This window comes from Dromiciops gliroides, chromosome 1 (genome assembly GCF_019393635.1).
Source record: "Dromiciops gliroides isolate mDroGli1 chromosome 1, mDroGli1.pri, whole genome shotgun sequence".
Classification (NCBI taxonomy): Eukaryota; Metazoa; Chordata; class Mammalia; order Microbiotheria; family Microbiotheriidae; genus Dromiciops; species Dromiciops gliroides.
In genome coordinates this window covers 526,939,542-526,964,159 of record NC_057861.1, presented here as the reverse complement: position 1 = coordinate 526,964,159, position 24,618 = coordinate 526,939,542, and the positions used below count along the sequence as shown (strand labels likewise).

At 43.1% G+C, this 24,618-nt stretch overlaps 1 protein-coding gene across 4 annotated transcripts in view; it reads left to right on the top strand.

Annotated features, from left to right (window-relative positions):
- The window catches only part of ARPC1B (actin related protein 2/3 complex subunit 1B), a 49,616-nt gene that overhangs the window by 9,822 nt on the left and 15,176 nt on the right, over positions 1 to 24,618 (top strand). For 3 of the 4 annotated variants that reach the window (XM_044000925.1, XM_044001106.1, XM_044000866.1), the window contains one exon: positions 20,281 to 20,358. In XM_044000925.1, coding sequence (XP_043856860.1) covers positions 20,295 to 20,358 — 64 coding nt within the window. In that variant the 5' untranslated portion in view covers positions 20,281 to 20,294. The remainder of the gene's footprint in view (positions 1 to 20,280; positions 20,359 to 24,618) is intronic. The other variant, XM_044001018.1, reaches the window with a different exon arrangement.

The following is a 24,618-nucleotide window of genomic DNA, read 5'->3' as shown; positions in this document are numbered from 1 at the left end:
AACTTCTCTTCAACTCCCTCCTTCCCAGGGATGTCCAGTGACTTTTACCCATCATTCCCCTGCTCTCCAACTAGATGACTTGGAAGAGATTCTAGTAAGCTCAATCGAGTTAAAGTGTGAATGACTAATACTGTCAGAGAGGGTTTCCAGAGAGGATGCAGACAAAGCACAGTGGTATTTTATCCCGATTTCTCCTTCCTCAATTATTTTCTTATTAGTGAAATGATATTGGTAAAATGTTCAGGTTCAAATGCAAATGAAGAGCAAATGAAGCCACAGAGAGGTAGATCCAGTCGGCCTCAGTATGTGTGGGAGAAGTTGAGGGATGCCTTTTATAAGAGCCTTCTGTCTCTCTTTTTGGCATCAGCTGCCACACTTAGGGAATGATAGCCCCTCATCTTTCTCCTGGAGGAGTCTATCGAGGTTTGGCCCCTCTGAAGCTTGGAGCTGGGGCAGGAGGCATAAAGAACAGCTCTGCCTTTGACTTAATGTTTCCTCCCCAGGGTTTTTTGTTTTTAAGCAGAAGAGATAATTTTGAGCAACAGGAGACAGGGAACTTCCGGGCCTTGTAAGTCACTTCAGGAAGTGGCCTCCTCGTTCAGAGACTTGACCCTTCCCCTTGAGGTGAAGGAACCCACAGAGTAGGCTGCCAGCTGCCTTGTTCATCTTGCCCTTGGAAAATCAGTGGCCCAGGGAGAAGGCGAATTGTGTCCTCTGAGTGGAGGGAAGGGAAGGAGGGTGGGAAAGGGCTCCAAATTGTAGAACACAGGAGCTGATAGGGCCCTTTGAACTCAGCTAGGAAGGACTAGATCTTAACTTTCTTGTATCATGGACACAAACCATTGGCAGTCCTTATGGAAATTAGAAAAATGTTTTTAAAGGCATAAAATAAAATAGGATAACAAAGGAAACCAATTTATATATATAATTTATTATATATATTATATATTAATTAATAATTTTATATATATATATAATTTGTGGGGCAATGGGGGTTGAGTGACTTGCCCAGGGTCACACAGCTAGGAAACTAATTATATTGAAATATAATGATCAGGGGCAGTTAGGTGGCACAGTGGATAGAGCACTGGCCCTGGATTCAGGGGGACCTGACTTCAAATCCGGCCTCAGACACTTGACACTAGCTTTGTGACCCTGGGCAAGTCACTTAACCCCAATTGCCTCACAAAAACCAAAAGAAATATAATGATCAAATTTTTAAAAAGGTTAAGAACCCTTGGCCTTCCCCCTCATCTTATAGAAGAGAACTATCTAAGATCCAGAGAGGAACCTAAAGTCACTGACAAAATAAAATTTAGGCCTGCTGCGTTTGGCTCTGGCCATTCACAGGTTAGAGGCCAGTTTTTACCCTCTTGATCTCACGTAGAACCTGGAAACTTACAGTGAAAGAGAGGGGTGCCATGCTGGGTTCAAATCTGCTTCTGGGGGCAGCTAGGTGGCACTGGCCCTGAATTTAGGAGGACTTGAGTTCAGATCTGCCTCAGACACTTGACACTTACTAGCTGTGTGACCCTGGGAAAGACACTTAACCCTCATTGCCCTGCCCCCTCCCCCCAAAAAAACCTGCTTCTGAGTCCTTACTACCTGTGTGGCTTTGAACAAATTACTCAACCACCCTGGGCCTCAGTTTCCTTATCTGCAGAATGATGGAGGCTGGATGAAGTGGTGTCTGAGGTCCCATTCTATTCATAGTCTATATGATGGTGGGGGAAATCACTCCCATGAGGCCCAGAGACAGAAGTGGATAAAATACATTTCTGCTCCAGGGAAAATGTCTGTCAGCAGCACCTCCCCCAGGACCCCACTAGATGCAACCAAGACCGAAAGCAGCCCGTTCTCCATCTTTTTTAACTTTGACCAAAAAGGCCATAAAAGGAGAAAAATGGGAAGAGGCTATTTAAGTGAGAAGTGCCTGGTGCCATGATAGTGAGGCTGGGGTGGGCGGGGCCTATGGGGCTAAGACAGCTTTCTGAATTTGTACGAAAGGGCTGACAGGTTCCTGTGGGAACCCCACACCCCGGTGTTCTGAGGCTGCGGTTGAACAAGACTTTGTGGCAAGTAGCAACTTCCCCAGGGGATGGAGCCAGCCTCATTTCCTTTAAGACTTTTGGCCAATCACCTTAGGCCTGGGGAGTGGGGAGAGGTAATTTTTAACTTCTCTGGGGCTCTTCAAGACTTTTTTTTTTTGATCTGCTCATTTCCTGGCTGGTGAAGGGCCTCTTTTATTTGTCAGAACTTTCCCTAACACCAGTAACAAATGGTGGAGTGTTGAAACAAATTAGATGCAGGCCTCTGTCTCAGCTCCCTGGGGGGGAGCTGGGATGCTGGAGGTGGGGAAGGGGTGGGCCCAGATATGCCTCTGGCCTTCAGAACCAGGATCCCAAGATGTCTTGTCAGTCTTGGCCGCTTTCCAGGTGGAAGGCATTAAAGCAAGGGAATGAGGGAGCATAATTGCAATGGGGGTCACAGATGCTCAAGGGGAGGGTCCAAGAAACGGATAGTCCCACGTGGTGGAAGGAGCAATAAAGTAGAAAATGATAGTGGATTTGAAATTAGAAGAGGCAGCCTGGAACAGTGGAAAGATCCCTAGCTCTCTTGAGCCAAAGGACCTGCATTCAAATCCTGCCTCTGATACTGACCATGGGTGAATTTCTTAAGCTCCCTTCAATCCAGTTTCCTTATATGTAAAATGAGAAGGGGCAGCTAGGTGGTGCAGTGGATAGAGCACTGGCCCTGGAGTCAGGAGGACCTGAGTTCAAATCCGACCTCAGACACTTAACACTTACTAGCTGTGTGACCTTGGGCAAGTCACTTAACCCCCATTGCCCAACCAAAACCAAAACAAAACAAAAAAAAAGAGTTATTATATGTAAAATGAGAGAGGGTTAGACAAGATGGCCTACTCAGTCCTTTCCAGTTCCAAATCTAAGATCCTGTGGTCTGGGTTCTAAGTCCAGCTCTGTCCCTTCCTTTCCTGTGTGACTTTGGACAAGTCATTTTCCCTCTCTGGGCTTCAGTTTCTTCATGGGTAAAATGAGGATACTCATCAAATAAATGGCTTGAATACTGTGGTTCCTGCCAATTGGTGCTAAAAGATTGGAGTCTTAGAGCAATCATTAAATGCTTCTCCCTACCACCTTTCATTATCCCCAAGGTAGGATTTGGGAGTGCAAGAGTACACAGCACAGCTTGCCTATGGTTGAAGCTCTCTGGTGACTAATAGTTCTTTTTCTGTTTGTTTGTTTGTTTTTTGTGGAGCATTGAAGGTTAAGTGACTTGCCCAAAGTCACACAGCTAGTAAGTGTCAAATATCTGAGGCCGAATTTGAACTCAGGTTCTCCTGAATCCAGGGTGGGCGCTTTATCCACTGCGCCACCTAGCTGCCCCACCCCATTCGGGTTTTTTTGTTTTTTTTTTGGCAAGGCAGTTGGGGTTAAGTGACTTGCCCAGGGTCACACAGCTAATAAGTGTTAAGTGTCTGAGGCTGGCTTTGAACTCAGGTCCTCCTGAATCCAGGGCCGGTGCTCTATCCACCTCACCCCATTTGTTTTTACATGCAAGATGAGGAGATTGGACTGGATGATTTCTAAAGTCACGGAGTTCTAGATCAATGATCCTTTTAGGATGTCTAAAAAAGGGCTGAACCCAGGGGCCACAAATAAGTTTTCAAGTTGGGAAGGAGAGGCAAAGCAGAAGGCAGGCTCAGAGAACCTCCGGATGGTGCCTCTCAATGGAAGTTCTGATCTCCAGGAAAAACAACTACCAGCAGAAGCCAAGGCCTGAGCTAAGCCTGCGGAAGGGATTAGTCACTTACGAACAGCCCTGGGGCCTGTTCTGCACTAGCCTGGCCTCCTATAGCCACAGGGTGGAGCAGCACTGGCAGACACATTGGCTGCAAGGACCCCAGGGCTAAGTCGGGGGCCAAGTTGCCTAGGCCCGAAGCTCTTAACCTAAGTGGCTGGCTCTCCTCCAGGAGAAGGGGGAGAGGGAGCCTGCCTCCAGTTGCCTGACCACACCCTGCCGTGTTTGGGAAATGGAATTCCTCAAAGAGAAACAAGACCACAAAATCTCAACTTCAGTGAGATGATTCTGCTCTGGGATAATGGGCCGAGGAGCAGAAGGAGCTGCTGAGTGAGAAGGCCCAGGGTTCCCCGCTCAGATTTCTGGGCTCTGGGGTCTGGTAAGCGGGCCATGCAATCCCATCACAATTGACCCCGGGGCCCCTCCAAAGTGAACATTCCATTCCCCACAGGCTGTGCTACTTGTTCCTTCCTGGGGGCCGTGGTTTAGAGCTGGAAGGGAATTTAGATATCATCTAGGCCCAACCCCTCATTTTACAGATAAGGAAACTGAGGCCCAGAGAGGCAAAAATGAAGGCTACCCAGGTAGTAAGTGGTGGAGACAGGATCTGAGCTCAGGTTCTCCAATTTAAGATTCGAGTATTTTTCGAGTAACTACTACTATGAGCCGCTAGATGGCTCAGTGGATAGAGTGCTGGGCTTGGAGTCAGGAAGACCAGAGTTCAAATTCGGCCTTAGACACTTACTAGCAAGTCAATTTAACCCAGTTTGCCTTAATCCATTGGAAAAGGAAATGGCAAACCACTCCAGTATCTTTACCAATAGAAGCCCATGGATAGTATGGTGTGATATGGTCCACGGGGTCGCAAAGAGTCGGACATGACTGAACAACTCTGTAGCAGGCATGGTTCTATCCAGCAGGGATACAAAAACAAAAATGTCACAAGCTTATATTTTGTATCAGGGACCATATTTTCTCATTGAGAGGCAACTTGGAATAGTAGAAAGACCACTGGACTCCAACTTGGAACACCATTGACACTCATTCATTGTGTGACCCTGAGCATTGTGAGAATATTATTATTACCAAAGACTCCTTTTTAGATAATGTGGTACACCTTGGCTACAATCCATGTAACTTGATTAGGCTCCAGTTTCTTCATCTATAAAATGGGGAAGCTTAATACTCACACTACCCATCTCACAGGGTAACTGGAGATGGTGCTTTGTAAACCATATAGTGCTACAGAGCAGCTAGGTGGTGCAGTGGCTAAAGCACTGGTCTTGGAATCAGGAAGATTCACCTTGAATTCAAATCCAGCCTCAGACATATGCTAGCTATGTGACTCTGGGCAAGTCACTTCACCCTGTTTGCCTCATGTGTAAAATGAGCTGGATGGCAAGCAGCTCCAGTATCTTTGCCAAGAAAACCCCAGATGGGGTCATGAAGAGTCAGATATGACTGAAAAGCATGAACAAAAGGGCTACATTCAAATCAACACACATTTATTAAATATGCAAGGAATTTTTGTACCTTTTTTGTATCTTTGGGATACAAAGAACTGGATAGAGTGCTGGTCTTGAGATCAGGAAGAAGGTTGCTTTAAATCTCACCTTGGGGGGGCAGCTAAGTGGTGCAGTGGATAAAACACCAGCCTGGATTCAGGAGGACCTGAGTTCAAATGGGGCCTCAGACGCTTGATACTTACTAGCTGTGTGACCCTGGACAAGTCACTTAACCCTCATTGTCCAGCAAAAACAAAAATAAATCTCACCTTGGAGACTTACTAGCTGTGGGACAAGCCATGTAACCTTTCTGAACCTCAGTTTCCTTATTTGAAAAAATGATTAAGACCACATGATCTCTAAGGGACCTTTCAGCTACAAATTTATGATCAAAGACAAAACAAACAAAAAAACTCTAGATCTTGCCTTCAAGGAGCTTACATTCTACTATGGGGCAGGGAGAGAATATCTATTATAGCACATACACAAGTTATCTTTCTCAATTTTCTCATCTTACTACAATCCCTGGTAATAATAATAACCAGCATTTATAGAGCTTTGAAGTTTTCAGAGCATTTTACACATGCTATCTTATTTAATCCTCATGTTACCCCTGCCACATAGGTGCTATTATTATCCTCATTTTACAGATGAGGAAACTGAGGCAGACAGGTTGAATGATTTGTCCGGAGCTAAGTATCTGAGGTTAGATTTGAACTCCAGTCTTCCCTATTCCTGACCCACCGCTGTTTCTACTGCGCCACCTAGCTGCAGTAGTCCCCTGAATGCCCTCTTTTCTCTGCCCATTCCTCAAATCATACCTAGACAGACCACATTTGGCTTAGCACATCTGGCTTAGCACTTAGCACGGCCATGGCCTATAGAAGATGTTTAATAAATGCTTAGCGAATGAAGTATTGTGTTCAGTATTGTTTTGGTTTTTTGTTTTGTGGGGCAATGAGGGTTAAGTGACTTGACCAGGGTCACACAGCTAGTGTCAAGTGTCTGAGGCTGGATTTGAACTCAGGTCCTCCTGAATCCAAGGCCGGTGCTTTATCCACTGCGCCACCTAGCTGTCCCTTGTGCTCAGTATTAGATCCATCTTTTAGCTGGTGTCCAGTCTCTACCACATCTCCCCAGGTATGTGAAGGTGAAAGTCAGTGGTATTCAGCAAGGGAATCTAAAAAATAAGTCACCCTGACTTCTTACCCTGCCCCCACTGCCCCCTTTTAGGGAACTCCTGGTGAGGAAGCTTTCTTTCCTACTGCAAGTGGCCATTTATTCCGGTAATTTATAGTTTTAGAGAGTTGCTGAGGGCACTGAGAGATTAAGTGATTTGCCCAGAGTCTCACAGCTCATATGTTTCTGAGTTAGGACTTTCAGACTTGCTGACTCTGAGGCAACATCTCTCTCCCTGATACCATTGTCCTCATCTCTCTGACTTGACTGTTCTTTTTTCAGAGGGGGATCCCTCCTCTGCAGAGATCTATCAATAGATGGAATTCATTAGCCTTTCCCAACCTTCCTTTCCTAGGGAAAGGAGGACAGAGAGGAATCTGCATCATTTACTTCTTGCCCATGTCAGTGCATGTGAGGATGTGGTCCAAGGGCGGCTGGAAGATAGGAGAATAGTCAGAGAGCATCTGGAGAAGCCAGGGTCAGATAGAACAAGTCCTTTGGAAGGGCAAGGAGGCAGGTGGGCAGAGAGCGGGCAGGTACAGGTGTCTCAGGATTCTGGTGGAGCAGAGGGAAGGGTGAGCACAGCTCTCTGGGCTGTCTGGGGAAATGTGATAGGATGCTGCAAGAAGGGTGTGGTCGGGGAGCCCAGGCTGGGAGATTGTGGAGAACTTGTGGATTCCCCAAGTCACTGCCCAAATTCAGAATGGTAGAGGAGTGGCCAACCCACAAGCAATTCCTGTGAAAGGCCTGGGGATTTTAGCCTGCAAGCTCTATGTGACTCAATATAGTGGCAGAGAATCTTATGGGATCTTAGGGCCCATGAGTGAAAGCATTGTGTTCACAGTGAGGGAGGTGAATTTGTCAGTTTATTATAAGTGGAATGAGCACTAAACTTGGGTTTAAGTAAGTGCCTGATGAGAAGACTTGGGTTTTGCTGTGGCAAGTGCCAGTTAGAATTGCCTGCCCATGTCCTGTAGCTGGGAACCAGTCCCCAGGGGAAAGCAGCAGAGGGGATGTGCAGTAAAGAAGAGCTGTAGCCACCTTTGGTGAGGATGGTGATGAGAAGCTGGTCTGGGTTATTATTATTACTATGTTAGCATTTAAAATCTTTTTTTCTCAATTATATGTAAACAAAAATTTTAGCATTTAATTTTTTTTGAGTTCCATATTCTCTTCCTCCCCTCCCCCCTCCTTGCAAAGTCAAGCAATTTGATATAAATTATTTATGTGCAGTCATGTAAAACATTTCCATATTAGTCATGTTGCCAAATAAAATGAAGATAAAACCCCCACAAGAACAAAGACAATTAATATAATAATATAAAAGAATTAGATTAACATTAAAAATAAAATAATAACAAAGAAAAACAATTTTAAAATTATGCTTCAATTTGTATTTAGACTCCATTGGTTCTTTCTCTGGACGTGGCTAGCATTTTCCATTATGAATCCTTTGGAATTGTCTTGGATCATTGTATTGCTGAGAAGAGCTAAGTTATTTGAAGTTGATCATTGTGCAATGTTACTGTTACTGTGTACAATGTCTTCCTGGTTCTGCTTACTTCACTTTGTCTCAGTTCACGTAAGTCTGTCCAGGTTTCTTTTTTTAAAGCATCCAGCTCATCATTTCTTACAACACAATAGTATTATTCCATCACAATGATATACCACAACTTGTTCAGCCATTTCCCATTTGATGGGCATCCCCTCAATTTTGAATTCTTTCCACCCCAAAGAGTTACTATAAATATTTTTGTACATATGGGTGCTTTTCCTTTTTCTTTGATATCTTTGGGGTACAGGTGGTCTAGATTCTTGTTCTTGATAGCTAATCGCTCAAGGGAATGGGATTAGTTAGTGTCAGAAACATATCTAGGGGGGCAGCTAGATGTTGCAGTGGATAAAGCACCGGCCCTGGATTCAGGAGTACCTGAGTTCAAATCCAGCCTCAGACACTTAACACTTACTAGCTGTGTGACCCTGGGCAAGTCACTTAACCCCACTTGCCTCACCAAAAAAAAAAAAAAGAGAGAGAGAGAGAGAGAGAGAGAGAAACATATCTTGGACTCAGTCCCTGGGGCTCAGTAACCCTGCCTTCCCCCTTCTCAAATAGGTGAGTTTTTGTCCTCTCTGTCCTGGTACCAGGCTGCCTCTCAGCTTCCTGACTATCTCTACATCATGGTACAGCCTTCATATGCCATTAAAATGTGAGCTCCTTAGGGGAGATCTTGCTTGCTTGTATTTTTATTTCTAGTCCTTAGCACAGTGTCTGTCATAGAGTAAGCACTTAATACCTCTCTCTCTTTCTCTCTCTGTCCCTCCCTCCCTCCCTTTCTCTCTTTCTGTGTGCCCCTCTCTACTCATGGGTAAATATTTAACAATTGCTACCCCACCCCCTCCCCGCCAAAAAAAAAAAAAGCTATACACATGACAGACACACTTTGTTTAATATTTTCTCCATCACTTTCTTAAATCTGGACAATCCACAAAATAATAAATGAAACCCTAATCTGTAGCATTTGCAGATTTCTGAGTTGCAAATACTCACACTGAAAATCTAACAATCTGCTGGTTTGAGCTGGCTCCAGCACGCCACTGAGTGTGTGTGCCCCAACAGTAAAGATTCCAAGGAAAGAGATCACACTGAGTAAGTAGGTAGGTAGGTGTCTGGCCAGCCTGTAGTTTTCCCTGCATGGGGGCAGGGAGAGAGAGGAACATACTGAGGGAAAGGAGGAGTTCCCCTGTGGGAGTGTTTGAAGTCAACTGTAGGTGTTGGGAAACCTTAATAGCTTCCAGACTGCTCCCTTATGTGCCCTAGGCCTAGGGTGGCTGCGGTCTCTTCCCAGCCTCCATTAGCTGCCACTTCCTCCAAATTGTGTTCAGCAGAAGCCAGAGCTTCTGGAATGTGAAGCATGAGATGCAAAGTCTGGTCCAGATCCGGCTGGGGGGAGAAAATGGGAGCAAGTTGGCTTTTCTGAACTGTGGATGGGGAAAAAAAAATAAGATTGTGTGTGTGTGTGGGTCACACTAAGTTTCTTACCAAGAAGGGAAATTAAAGGTGTCTGTGAGAAGGAGGGGGAAAACCACCCTTATAAATGAGATATTTTTCAACTCTGTATTCCTTATCCCTGAATGAAAGGAGACATGCTGGGGTGGGGGACCATTTGGAATTGGTTTGGGCTTTTTTAGATGGTCCCAACTGGATGTTTGCTTGAGCATAGGGGTCCTCAACTAGACATTTCTATCCCTGGATCTCCCTGTTCTTAAACATTTTTTCTTTTTCCTTTCTTTTCTTTCTTTTTGGTAATAAACATTTTTATTTATTTATAGTTTTGGGTTCCAATTTTTATCCCTCTTTCTCTCCCTCCCCTTCCCCCTCCCAGAGGCAGCAAACAATCATATATCTTTGGGTGTGACTAGTTCTGAAATTCCCTAACAGCGCTCATCATCCAGCCCACATCACTGTATCTGGTTCACAAAGATTTCTGAGGGACTTTTCCCAATGCCTTGTAGCAATCAGTGCGATGCTGTGTATGTCTATGACATTCCCTGGATTATAAGACTTGTAAGCCTGTCAAAAAGAGGAAATAAGGTAGTCTTTTGTGACTTGTTCTTGATCAAACAACCTTAGTTAGCTCTTAGTGATGATAAGAAGCTCTAGCCTCACTCTCTTTCTCTTCCCCGTTATCATTTTGACTATTCTTTTTTTTTTAAGTAATAAACATTTTTATTTATAGTTTTGGATTCCAATTTTTATCTCTCCTCTCCCTCCCCTCCGCCCTCCCTGAGGCAGTAAGCAATCAGATATGGGTTATACATGTACAATCATGCAAAATATTACCATATTAGTAATTTTGTATATGAAAATTTGAATAAAAGAAAAAAATGAAAGTGAAAAATAGCATGCTTCAGTCTGTGTTCCATCAATATCAGTTCTTTGGAGGTGGATAGTATGTTTCATCATTAGTCCTCTGGGATTTTCTTGGATCATTGTATTGTTGAGAATAGTGATATGGTGGGAAAATGGGGTACGGTTTGGGGTTCTTGGGAATTCCTCTTTAAAGAATTACACCCTCTTGCACACAAAACGTAGTTAGAATAAGGTGATAGTTTATTTAGGAGCAAGGGAAGGGAAGGGTGGGGGGAGGAAAACCATGAAAGAAATCCTTGGACTTTTCATGGGGAGATTTGGCATAAAGCACATGGCTCAGAGGTACCAAATCTCCTCGAACAGGAGACTGGAAGGTACTTTTATAGAGGCCTGATGGGGGTGGACCATCTGCCCGTGGAAAGTTCCTTTAATGAAGGTGGACCATCCCCCACTGGTGGTAGCTGGGGGAATTGGGTGAGGAGTGGAGGACCATCCCCCACTAGTAGTGACTAGAGGAATTGGGTGAGGGGTGGCTACGGATCCCTCTTTCCGAAGCCACACCCAAATTTATCTCCCCAGGGTAAGAGAGACCAGAATGAAGGGTAGGAATCCCAAGATAGCTCAGTCCAATTTGGTTCCTCTAGGCGTTATCTGTCCTCTGGTTTAGTTTCTCAAGGAGAAGATTCCTCGGTGTGCCCCAGAGAAATTCTGGGGTGCTCTGCGCCCCATGACAATAGTTAAGTCATTCACAGTTCTTCATCAAATAATATTGCTGTCTCTATGCACAATGTTCTCTTGGTTCTGCTCTCTTCACTATACATTAGTTCATGCAAGCATTTTAACTATTTTTAAAAAATTAAATTAATATCTTCTGATGTTTTGTGATTTTCCATCAGTTATCTCAGGACATGCAGTCTTCTTTTTCCACCCAGTGAGCCTTTCCTTGTAACAAAGAAAAAATGTTCAACAAAATCACTGGATGCGTTGACCACTATCTGACAGGGCACACAGCATTCTGTACTCCCCCCTTCCCCAACAAGGAAAGAAGGGAGGTACATTTCCTCTTTTCTTATCTAGAGCCGAGATTAATCTTAACAATTACACAACATTATTCTTTTCCCCTTCTTACCTTCATACGTCAACCCACCTCTTTCCATTCCAATATTTAGTCCCTTCCTTGGGGCCACATTACTTAAATTGGAATCCCTGCTATATCTTCATAAAAGGCTATAGATGTGTGAAAACAAAAACCTACTATCTTGAAAGATTCCTCCATGTCTTCTGCCCCATCAGTGCCAAAAGTGAGGTCCTTTCAGTTCCCCTCATACCCATAAATCTGGAATGGGGGGGAGGAGGGGGAAGGGGAGGAAAAAGCACTCACACACCTCCCTCTACCTCTGCAGGTAGAGGCCAAGTGGTGAGGAAAGCTCCTGATGTGCAATAGACCCCTGAATCCTGGGAACAGGGGAGGGGCAGGGAAAAGCTTGAACAGTAGCTTGGTTATGTCCCAAATGCTGATGAAGGGGAGAGAGAGAGAGAGAGAGAGAGGCAGAGAGGGAGAGAGAGAGAGGCAGAGAGAGAGAGAGAGAGAGAGAGAGAGAGAGGCAGAGAGGGAGAGAGAGAGGCAGAGAGGGAGAGAGAGAGAGGCAGAGAGAGAGAGAGAGAGAGAGAGAGAGAGAGAGAGAGAGAGAGAGGCAGAGAGGGAGAGAGAGAGAGGCAGAGAGAGGCAGAGAGGGAGAGAGAGAGAAATGCAGGGAGAGATATTCCTTCACCAGGAAGATTCCATTTCCCCTTTCAACTCCAGTTCAATCAGAACAACAAAAAACTTATTCATTCTAACCAAGAGATCAAAAGATTGATCAGGGCCTTTGAGAGATGTTATCTCTCATGGGGAAAAAAAAATCCCCAGATTTTCTGGTGATTAATATAGTCTATCTTGTATAATGCCATTGTGTAAATCCCTCTATAGAGGGTTAAAAATTAAAATCATCACTTAGAGAAGGACAGAAAATACAAGTTAATAAAAAGAAGAAGTTTTCCCAATATGGTATCAGACATTTCTTTTTACATTTTCTTATCCTAATTTGTCTACCATTTGGAATTGGTCATCAGTGCTTTTCTGTTTACTTCATCTATACAATATTGGTTGTATCTTCATTTAATATTAGGACAACCTTTATTGTATATATGTTGTTTCCTGACAGTAGAATGGTAGCACAGTGCTTGGCATATAGTAGGTGCTCAGTAAATGTTTATTGAATTGAATTGGATGATCCTCGAGAGAGAGTTTTTTGTTTCTTCCTGGTGTCCACCATGATGCCTGGCACCTAGTAGTTGCTTAATAAATGCCAAATGAATTAAATAACATTATCCTATCGAGACTTCTGTTCGTGACAGTTACAAACCATATTGTATCAAGGAGGAGAGCTATTTGGATGTAGAAAGAGGAAAGAAGGAAGGAAGGAAAGAGGAAGGGAAAGAAGGATAAAGAATGTATTGGGGGGGCAGCTAGATGGCACAGTGGTAAAGCACCAGCCCTAGATTTAGGAGTACCTGAGTTCAAATCCGGCCTCAGACACTTGACACTTACTAGCTGTGTGACCCTGGGCAAGTCACTTAACCCCAATTGCCTCACCAAAAAAAAAAAAAAAAGAATGTATTGGGAATTTCCTATATGCCAAGCACTGTGCTAAGCTCTGGAGACACTAATAGGAAAAGTGAGGCTTTGTTTCCTCTCACAGAATTCACAGATCTAATTAAGGGAGACAACACATAAAAGGGGAAGTGGAAAAGCATAGAATCCTTAAAGGTTCATCATCAGGGTGGATGGCAAGACCCATGGGGTCCTTAGATTACTCAGTGTGTCAGATGAAAGTGGATTGTAGAGGGAGGCAGGTGTAGCAGGTAAAGCCTAAAGGGCTTGAGGTGGCAGTAGCAGGAAAGATGGTAAGGCCTAGTGGTTCTCCATCTCACCAGAAGGAATAAAGTTAGTGACTCTTATATAATCCAAATTATATGAGTAGTCAAGTAGCCTGGGCACCATGGTCTTGGGGAGGGGTGTTTATGGGTGCAGGGGAAGATGAGGGGGAAAGGGAACTCCCAGTGGTAGTGGGCTGAAGGCTGTCCTGAATGTGCCCTACTTTGAGTTTTCTAGATGTAGAGTGGAATGACAGTCATTGGGGTTGATGTTTTGGGACAAAGGAACCTTCTTGATGTCTCCTCAACATAAAGGTGGCTCTAGTTGGCAGTCAGAAGGCCAGGGATTATGCCCAAAGTTGTCAATGACCTTGCCAGAATTTTGTCATGGAAGTGTAAAGGCCAAATTTAGTATGGGAAGAGTTAATTGGGCGGCTCGCCTTAATATTGGGGTAAGAAAGGAAATAGCCTCTTTCAAAAACACAAACCAGGTTTTATTAATGGGAACAAACTCAAAACACAAGTGAGATTAATAGAAGTAGAAACAATGTATAAATCTCTGGGGTAAAGAGGCCCCAGGCACCCCGAACCTGCCTCCAGCCCCAAACCCACAAACTCATCACCACCCAAAATCTGTAGCGCTAAGGAGAATTAACTTGCAGTCTCTTCTGTTTTGGTCTGAAGGTCAAACACCAGCAGCTCTTCTAACTGTCTGCCTTCCTTCCCTGTTTCTCTCATAATACTCTCTAACTGCCTCTCAGAAAAGTCCCTTTACCCTCCTCCTCCAACTGCCTCGAACTGCCTCTTCCACTGGAAGAAAGGGGCAGTTCTTAGCCATGCTGAGTCTCCAATTGGCTCAGCACACCCACATGGGCTGTCTCCATTATAATCTGGCCAGACCCATGTGGGAGTGGGGAAGCTATTAGAGGGAGGCTTAGTTATTTAGGGTTTTTTTTGTGTGTGTGTGTGTGTGTGGGTCAATGGGGGTTAAGTGACTTACTTGCCCAGGGTCACACAGCTAGTAAGTGTCAAGTGTCTGAGGCTGGATTTGAACTCAAGTACTCCTGAATCCAGGGCCGGTGCTTTATCCACTGTGCCACCTAGCTGCCCCAGTTATTTAGTTTCAATAAATGTTCCCTGTGGTCAGAGTTCCTCTTGTTCGTTCAATTATCTCCCAAATTACACACCCATTTTCTCTTAGGCTTTTAAGCTTACATTTTTTTCAGTCTGACCATAATGAAGCAAAGATAGGGTTATGAAAACCCCAAATCACAATTAATTCCTTACAGAAGCTAAAAGCATGCTTTACTGACATGCTTTGCCCTGGACAGGCTTTATTTTAAGTTGTGATTTTGGTAACTCTAATTCCATCCTGTATATGCTATCTTGGAAGGAGCACTACTAGGCTTCAAGAGACCTGGGTTTTAGTCAATCTGTCAACAAGTATTTATTAGGCATATATGCTGGGCACTGTGCTGGAAACATAAAAGAAAGGCCAAAACTCAGTCCCTGCCCTCAGGGGGCTCAAATTCTAATGGGGGAAACAATATCCAAATAACTATATACATACGAGGTATATACTATATAAATAAAAGGCAATCTTATATTTTTTAAGTTCAATTTTATTTTCAGTTCCAAATTCTTTCCCTCCTTCATCTCCTCCCCCCTTTCCCACCCATTGAGGAGGCAAGAAAACCAAAACCTATTATAAATATATATGATCATGCAAAACAAATTTCTATATTAGTGAGGTCTAAAACAACGAGAAAGGAAGGAAGGGAGAAAGAAGGAAAGGTAGGAAGAAAGGAAGGAAGATAGAAAAAGAAAAAGAAAGAGGGAGGGAGGGAAGGAAGGAAGGAAGGAGGGAAAGAAAGAAGGAAGGAAGGGAGACAGAAAGAGAAGGAAATATGTCTCAATCTGCAGTTTGTCCATCAACTCTATCTGGAGGTGGATACCATGTTTCATCATGAACCTTTGGGCATTGTCATTGGTCATTGTGTTGACCAGAATTGATCATCCTTATACTATTTCTGTTACTGTATAAATTGTTCTCCAAGTTCTGCTAGTTTGACTTTGTGTTAGTTCATGCAAGTCTTAAATGGAAGGAAATCTTTTTGTTGTTGTTGTTGTTGTTGTTGTTTTTGCAGGGCAAAACTTGCCCAGAGTCACACAGCTAGTAAGTTTCAAGTATCTGAGGCCAGATTTGAACTCAGGTCCTCCTGAATCCAGGGCTAGTGCCTTATCCACTGCGCTACCTAGCTGCCCCCCTCCTTTTTTTAATGGAAGGAAATCTTAAGGAAAGGGACTAGCAAGAATGAAAAGAGCCAAGAAAGGCATCCTGCTAAAGGAGAGAAATGTTCCAGGGATGGGAGACAACTAGTGCAAATGCTTAGTTACCTACCATGTTTCTATGATTCTCTGTCCTGACTAATATGGGACTTTGGACAAGACGTGCCTCATCTCTTCATCTGTAAAATGAAGGGGGTGGGTTAGTTGATCTTTGAGTTTCTTTCATGTTAACATCCTATATGATTCACGGTAGGGGGTTAGGTGGGCAGTTAGGTGGTACAGTGGATAGAGTGTGGGGCCTGAAGTCAGGAAGATTCCTTTTCCTGAGTTCAAATCTGGCTTGGCTGTATGACCCTGGGTAAGTCACTTAACCCTGTTTGCCTCAGTTTCCTCATCTGTAAAAGGAGCTGGGGCAGGAAATGGCAAACCACTCCAGTATTTCTGCCAAGAAAACACCAAATGGAGTAGAGAACAGTTGTATATGACTGAAATGACTCAACAACAAGAGGGAGTTAAAAGGGTCAAGGAAGACATTGCCTCCAGAAGACTCCGTCACCTGGAGTCTAGTCACACCCAGAAAAAAATGGGCTAAAGCTACCCAAGAAAACTTTCGAGCTTTAGAACATTCAGGATTTTGAGTGACTACAGTCTCTTATTCCCCCACTCCTAGAAAAACTCACGCCCCCCCCCTCCCCCTTTCCTGCAGATTAATAGTTTCTTCTGGAGGCGTGGCCTGGTTCTCATGATTTTTTTTTTCAAACCAGCTTCCTGTTTTGGACAGTTATCAAGCTTCCTTTATTTTCCCCAACTCTCCTTCCTTAGATTTCCCCTCTCCACACACACAAGGCTTAGTCAGAGGTGCCTTTGTTTAAAAAAATGGTTGGGTTGTTAGGACGGGGAAGGGGTGGGGGGGTGGAGGCAACCTCTGTGTGCTAGGAGAGGAGTGACTGCTGCCTTGCTGGTCTGGTGACTAAAGCGAGCTGCCCAGAGAGCTTAGCTGGGTGAGTTTGGCTGGAGGATAGGTGGGAGGAGGGGGGCAGGATGATGTGAAGTGGGGTTGCCTCTTCCTACCCCAGAAAAACCTTTGATGACATCATTAGAGGGCTTTGGGGAGTTATGATGATAACATTAAAGGGCCTTTGTCTCTCTGGTCTTTGGAATGTAGCCCCTTTGGCTTCTAAAGTCACTGGGACAGTGGCTTTCTTTCTACTCCTAGACCCTTGTCATCCAGAAGGAATCTTTTGCTCCAGGCTGTGATAAGAGATAGGGTTACATATTCTTTCCTAGCTGGTCACTTATCTTCAGCAAACACTCCTCCCCATTCTCAGCCCCCATCCCCCAGTGCCTAACATGTAGGGGAGAGGTTCCTAGCCTTTTTAGTAATCAAGGACTCTTGGCTCATGGTGAAGCTTATGGATCCCTTCATCAGAATAATTTCTTTTGCCCACAACAAGGAATGTTAAATTTCAATTAGGGGAGCGGCTAGGTGGCACAATGGATAAAGCACAGGCCCTGGATTCAGGAGTACCTGAGTTCAAATCCGGCCTCAGACACTTGACACTTACTAGCTGTGTGACCCTGGGCAAGTCACTTAACCCTCATTGCCCTGCAAAAACAAAAAAACAAAAAAACAAAAACAAAAACAAAGAAGTCAATGAGGGGGGACAGCTAGGTGGCTCAGTGGATAGAGCACTGGCCCTGGAGTCAAGAGGACCTGAGTTCAAATCGGGCCTCAGACACTTGACACTAGCTGTGTGACCCTGGGCAAGTCACTTATTGTCAATTGCCTCACCCCAAAACAATAACAACAACAAGTCAATGAAAATAAAGGTCTTATTTTTTCCCCATCCAAGTTCATGGATCCCCTGAAATCTATCCATGTACCACCAGTAAGAAACCCCTTAATAAAAGGCAGCACCCTTACTAGCTAGCTTAGGTAAAGGAAGAGCCAAGATAAGGAATCTTTAGGTCCTTACGCAATTGAATCCAATCAGTAAACATTTACTAAGGGGAAGAAAGGAAGGAAATAAGCATTTATTAAGCATCTTTCATATGCTAAGCCTGGTGCAGTGCACTGGGGACAGAGACTTTGGACAAGACACTTCTCATCTTTGGGCCTTAGTTTACTCATTAGCAAAATGAGGGGGAGGGAGTGGTTGGACTAGTTGACCACTGAAGTCCCTTCCAGTTCTAAATCTATGACTTTTAAAAAAAATTAATAGTATTTTTTCCAGTTACATGTAAAGATGATTTTTAACATTCATTTTTTTTTACAAGATTTTGAGTTCCACATTTTCTCCCTTTCTTTCTTCCCTCCCCGCTTCCCTAAGATGGTTAGTAATTTGATATAGATTATATGTGTGCAGTCATGTAAAACATATCTCCACCTTAATCGTGTTGTGAGAGAGGAAATAGTTCACAAAAAAAAAAATTAGTTTGCAAAAGGGAAAAAACAACCCATGAACAAAATAAAGTGCAAATAGTATTCTTCGATCCGCATTGAGACTATCAATCTATGATCTTTTTTTTACTATAGACTTTACTAATGTTTATTTGTTACATAGAAATTTACTAATGAATATTCATGCATAATTTTGTAATAAAATTTTAGCCGAGAAGCTACAGTAATATGTGTATATGATATAAATATACACACATATATGTATACACCCGTTGTGTGTATGACAATTCACTACTTCTCAGTAGTAGTAGTTGTTTCATATTATCTTTTTAATGATTTAATGATTGTTGCAAATAAACCATTTCTGCTTCTTTCTCTAACTGCTCATCTTGCCCAATCCAACAGAATTCTCAGTCCCCTCAGGTCTCCTTTCAGATTCAGCTCAAATTCCATCTTCCCCAAGGGGTCCTTCCCAGGCCTGAGTCTCTCCCTCTACTGCCTGTACCTTCCTTACCCCAAAGTACTCTCGCTTGTATGAATGTCTTCCTTACAAGGTGTCCTCTTCTGTGAGAACGCTCCTTTGAAGACAAGGACCTGGTGTTTCGGGTCTGTCTTTATATCTCTTACTACTTAGGACAGCTCCTGGCACATGTTTACTTAAGTCATTTTCTAGTTGTGTCTGAATCTCCATGACTCCATTTGGGGTTTTCTTGGCAGAGATACTAGAGTGGTTTGCCATTGCCTTCTCCACCTCATTTTACAGATGAGGAAGTGAAGCAAACAGGGTTAAGTGACTTGCCCAGGGTCATGTAGCTACTAAGTGTCTGAGGTCAGATTTGAACTCAGGAAGTTGAGTTTTTTCTGACTCCTAGCCTGACACTCTATCCACTGTGCTACCTAGCTGCCTAGGATGATAATAATAATAACAATGATAATGATAATAATAACAATAAGCATGTCTATAGCATTTTAAGGTCTGCAATAAAGCGTTTTGCAATGGATTACATCCATTATGTGATTTGAGCCTCACAACTAAATTATGTTTGGAGTTGCAGAGCAAATTAAATTGGATTCAAGCTCTGCTCTTTTGTCCAGTCCAATCAATTATAAATATAAATTTATAAATATTAAATATGCATTTATTAAGCACGTTCCATCATCTAGCCCACTGTGCTAGACAGTAAGGATATAAAAACGAAAAAGAAATCATTCCTCAAATTGAGCTTATGTTGTGTGGGGGAACAATATCCACATAAGTAGATGCAGAATATTTACAAAGACAATATGTGGCAGTGTGTATGTGTGTGTGAAGAGTAAGAAGGTTAGTTTCATTAGACAAGAGTTTATGAAGATTAATGTATAAAAAGGCTAGAAGGGTAGGTTGGAGCTGGGTTGTAAAGAGCTTTAAATGCTAGAGAGGAGTTAGTATTTGATCTTAGAGGTAATAGGGAGCCATCAGTTTATTGAGGAGGGGAGTGACATGGTCAGACCTATGCTTTAGAAGGATTCCTTCCTTCTTTCCTTCCTTCCTCCCTCCCTCCCTCCCTTTTTCTTTCCCTCCCTCTTTCCTTCTTTTCTTCCTTCCTTCTCTCTCTTTTTCTTCATTTATTTAAATGTTTTATTTCCAAGCCCTGCCCAGTTACATTTAAAGACAATTTTTGTTTGTTTGTTTTTTGTGGGGCAATGGGGGTTAAGTGACTTGTCCAGGGTCACACAGCTAGTACATGTCAAGTGTCTGAGGCCCGATTTGAACTCAGGTACTCCTGAATCCAGGGCCGGTGTTTTATCCACTGCGCCACCTAGCTGCCCCGTTAAAGACAATTTTTGATATTCATTTAAAAAATATTTTGAGTTCTAAATTTCCTCTCTTCCTCCTTCATCTCCCCCTTTCCTGAGATGGTAAATAATTTGATGTATGTTATACATGTTCAATCATGCAAAACATAGTACCAGAAATATCACTTCGAAAAAATGAATTTAAAAGGGGACGGGAGGGAGGGGGAGGATAGGGTTCTTTCCATCCCTTCCCAGTGGATGGTAAATACATCCCAGGAAGCCATGGGTCACCAAATTCTGTTCCTCCATCTAGCGTTTAGGGAGTTTATAGAGGATGGGGCGTGGTAGGGGTGGGGTTTGCATCCTTCTGGGCTGTCTGGTAAAGCCCTCCTGCCCAGGACTATGAATGGTCAGCTCTTATTGGTCTTTTTACCAGCACTGGGGGAGGTTTCTTTTTAGAAGATATTTGGGGGAAGGAGGTGAATTGATATAACCCAGCTTCCTCTTCTCCTTTACAACAGCAGAAAAAGTCACCATGGCCTACCACAGCTTCCTGATTGAACCCATCAGCTGCCATGCCTGGAACAAGGACAGAACCCGTAAGTGTCCCCTTTGATTCAATTCAGCTCGCTTGCCCTGGGTGTCTTCTATAGGCCAGGCATGCACAGCAGTAGAAGGGGACCAAAGAAGAAGGAAGAGGGGCTCCCTCCCCAGGGGAAGTGGCTAAAGCAGAATTTAGCTTTCAAGGCTTCCCCATTATCTAGACCAGGGCTTCTTAAAAACTTTCCACTCATGACCCCTTTTCACCCGAGAAATTTTTTCTGTGACCCCTGGCATATAGGTATATGAAATAGATATAGATAACCTTTTGCTGTTGCCAAATTTTTTGCGACCTCCACATTCAGTTATGCACCCCCATATGGGGTCATGACCCACAGTTTAAGAAGCTAGGGTCTAGAGCAAGGGTTCTTAATGTTTTTGGTGTCCTGAGCTCCCCTGGTAGTCAGGTGAAGCCTATTGCCCCCTTCTCAGAAGAAGTTTTTTTGTTTGTTTGGTTGGTTTTTTGGTGAGACAATTGGGGTTAAGTGACTTGTCCAGGGTCACACAGCTAGTAATTGTTAAGTGTCTGAGGCCTGATTTGAACTCAGGTCCTCTTAAATCCACTGTGCCACCTAGCTGCCCCAGAAGAAGTTTTTAAAGGCATAAAATAAAATATGTAGGATTACAAAGGAAACCAATTCTATTGAAATACAGTAATCAAAATAATAATAATAAAAACCAATAAACCCAAGGTCACTGGCACAAGACTAAAAACTCTTGATCTAGAGGCCAAACCCCCAAACCATAGAAAGTTAGAGCTGGGAAACCATCTAATCCAAACCCCTCATTTGACAGAAGAAGAAACAGGCCCCCAAATGGGAAATGACTTGTCCAAAGTCACCTAATGAGCGACTAGAAATAGAGCTGAGGGCCCTTATTTGTCAAACCAGAGCTCTTCCCATTGTTCAACATTGCTTCCTGATGAGGGGATACCATGTGTATGTTATAGTGGAAAACTCCAGGGTCTGGGGGCCTTGGTTCACATTGAACCTTCCATGTCTACTCCCTTTGTGACTTTGAGAAAGTCACTTAACCTCTTTAGGCCCCAGGAAAATGAGGGGCTAGAAAAAGCAAACAAACAAACAAATAAGGAGGAGGAGTTGGCCTAAATGACCTCTAAGGTCTCTTCTACCTCTTCTACTAGTCACCATCTACTTCTAGCCTGCTCTGTCTTCTTTTTTGTTTGTTTTGTTTTGCAGAGCAATGAGGGTTAAGTGACTTGCCTAGGGTCACACAGCTAGCAAGTGTCTGAGGCTGGATTTGAACTCAGGTACTCCTGAATCCAAGGCCAGTGCTTTATCCACTGCACTACCTAGCTGCCCTGTTCTGTCTTCTAGTACTACCTTACATGAACTCTCTGCCCCAGCCAAGATGGCCTACTCATCATCCCCCAGAAGGACTTTCCACATACTCCCTCACCAGCCTGCCCTTTGCTTCTACCTTCCTTCCCTCTCCTGGATGGCTCTTCTCACTCTTGGCCTACATCATTTTTACCCATTCTTCAAAGCCCAGTTCATAGCTCACCTCTTCCACGAAGCTTTCCTGGATTGCTTCCCTACCTCCACTTCCCCTCCCCCCACTCCATAATGGTGTCTCTCTGGCCCCCAGATGCCTATTGTCCTTTTTGTCTGGACCACATCGTTTGGCATTTAGCATAAACCGACCTGTCTTATTATTCAATAATAGAGGCATATTTGTTCTGGGCACCATGGTGAGTTCTGAGGATGCTAAGGAAAAAAAAAAATTTCTGACTTCAAGGACCTTACATTCATTTTGGGGAGGGCTACAGCTAGTCCATGGATAAATAAGTACTGGGGGATTTCTGAAGGGAGAAAGCAAACTCTTAGTAGCATCAAGAATTTTCCTGGGTCTTTCTCATCTCCATAGCTAGTCTGTAAGCTCTTGAAGGGTAGGGTCTGTAACCTCTAGGCAAAACCATCCTCCTTTACCCACTGCTCAGGATATCTTAGCATCTTTGGGAGCCCTTCTTCCCCAGAAGTCTAGCAGCATCTCTCACTTAGTAGGCTCTCCATAGATTATTTTATTTTATTATTATTATTATTATTTTTGCTGGGCAATTGGGGTTAAGTGACTTGCCCAGGGTCTCCATAGATTAAATGAGATTTATGGGGGCAGCTAGGTGGTGCAGTGGATAAAGCAGCTGCCCTGGATTCAGGAGGACCTGAGTTCGAATCTGACCTCAGACACTTGACACTTATTAGCTGTGTGACCCTGGGCAAGCCACTTAACCCTCATTGCCCCGCCAAAAAAAAAAGAAAGAAAGAAATACAGTGGCCCAACTGGTTCTCTCTCTCTCTTTCCAAGCATCCATTGAGAAGGCAGCATGCTGTAGTTGAAACTGAAAGCTTTGGTGAAGTCCTGGGATCCAGGTTGAAGTTCCATTTCTTCTACCTATTAGTTACATGATCTGGAGCAAATGACCATCTCTCTGGGATTTACTTTTCTCATCCACAATATAAGAGAATTGGAAAGATGATCTCTAAGAGCTATTCCAATTCTAAATCTGTGATCTTATGAGATGAAATGAAAAACAGATTATATCACATTCATTTCCTAATATACACCCCACCACCCCCACTAAAGCCCCCTGGAAACAAAGGAAGTTCAGCAAAACAAACTAACAATGACTTCATCTGGCAGCACATGCAACATTCCACTCCATGTCTCTGCCAAAGATTTTGTTTTCACAACTTGTACCAGGTATCAGTAAAGATACTCCAGGCTTCTCCCTATGTACTTTGAAATACTTGGCAATATTTTGTAAACTACTTCCCTAATTGCCAAGGCTAAGAGGGGTACCCTAGTGGAAATATAGGAAGCTCTGGCATTGGGTACAACCATCTTCCCCTTTTCACTCCTCAGGATAACTTGTTTTCTCCAAGTACTGTTTTTTTCCCTTTTTGGACTGGTTGTGTTCATAACAGAGCAGCCAGCTTCTTTGTCCAAGAGCCACTGAATGTTTGAGATTTTTTATAAAATTAGACAGTTAGACTGGATGATCTCTTAGGGTCCTTTCCAGCACTGACATTCTGTGATATCAGTCTTTTCCTAAGGGGTAACAGTCCTCACTTTGTGGAAGGAAGGAAGAAAGAAAGGAAGGAAGGAAATAAACATTTAAAAAATTTTAATTTTAATATTAATTTTTTTGTTTGTTTTTTGTTGTTTTTGTTTGTTGTTGTTGTTTGTTTGTTTTGTCGAGGCAATGAGGGTTAAGTGACTTGCCCAGGGTCACACAGCTAGTAAGTGTCAAGTGTCTGAGGCCGGATTTGAACTCAGGTCCTCCTGAATCCAGGGCTGGTGCTTTATCCACTGAACTACCTAGCTGCCTCCTTAATATTCATTTAAAAATCTTATATTTTAATATAATTGAAAATATTGAGTTCCTATTTCCCTCTCTTCTCACTTCCTCCCTCCTGGGAATTCCTTCCCTATCCATTGAGAAGGTAAACAATGTGATAACAATTATACCCATAAAGTGATACAAAACCTATTTCCTTATTAGTCATATTGCCCCCTAAAAAAGCATGAAAAATAAAGTAAGTGAAAAAAGTATGTACTCAGAATTCATTAGTTCTCATTCTGGAGGTGGAGAGCATCTTCATGAGTACTTTGGAATTATCTTGGATAGTTGTCTTGATCAGAGTAACTAAGTCTTTCATGGTTATTGTTATTACAATATTGCTGTCATGGTATACAATGTTCTCCTGGTTCTACTACACTTCACTTTGCATCAGTTCATATAAGTCTTCCTGGGTTTTTCTGAAGCCATCTCCCTCACCATTTCTTATAGCACAATAATATCCTATCACAATCATATATATAATTTACTCAGTCATTCCAACAATTGATGGGCATCCCCTCAATTTCCAATTCTTTGCTACCACAAAAAGAACTGCTATAGATAATTTTGTATATATGGATCCTTTTTCTTTTCCTTTTATCTTTTTGTAATATAGACCTAGTAGTGGTATTTTTGGGCCAAAGAGTTTTATGTTTTATGTGTGCCCTTTGGGCATAGTTCCAAATTGTTCTCCACAATGGTTGCACTAGTTCAGAACTCCACGAATAATTCATTAGTGTACCTTTTTTCCCATATCCCCTCCAGCATTTGTCATTTTCTTTTCCTGTCATGTTAGTCAATCTGAGGGGTCTGAGATGATACCTCAGAGTACAAACAAGCATTTCTTAAATACCTACTGTGTGCATGCCAGGCCTTTACTTATGTTATCTTATCTGAT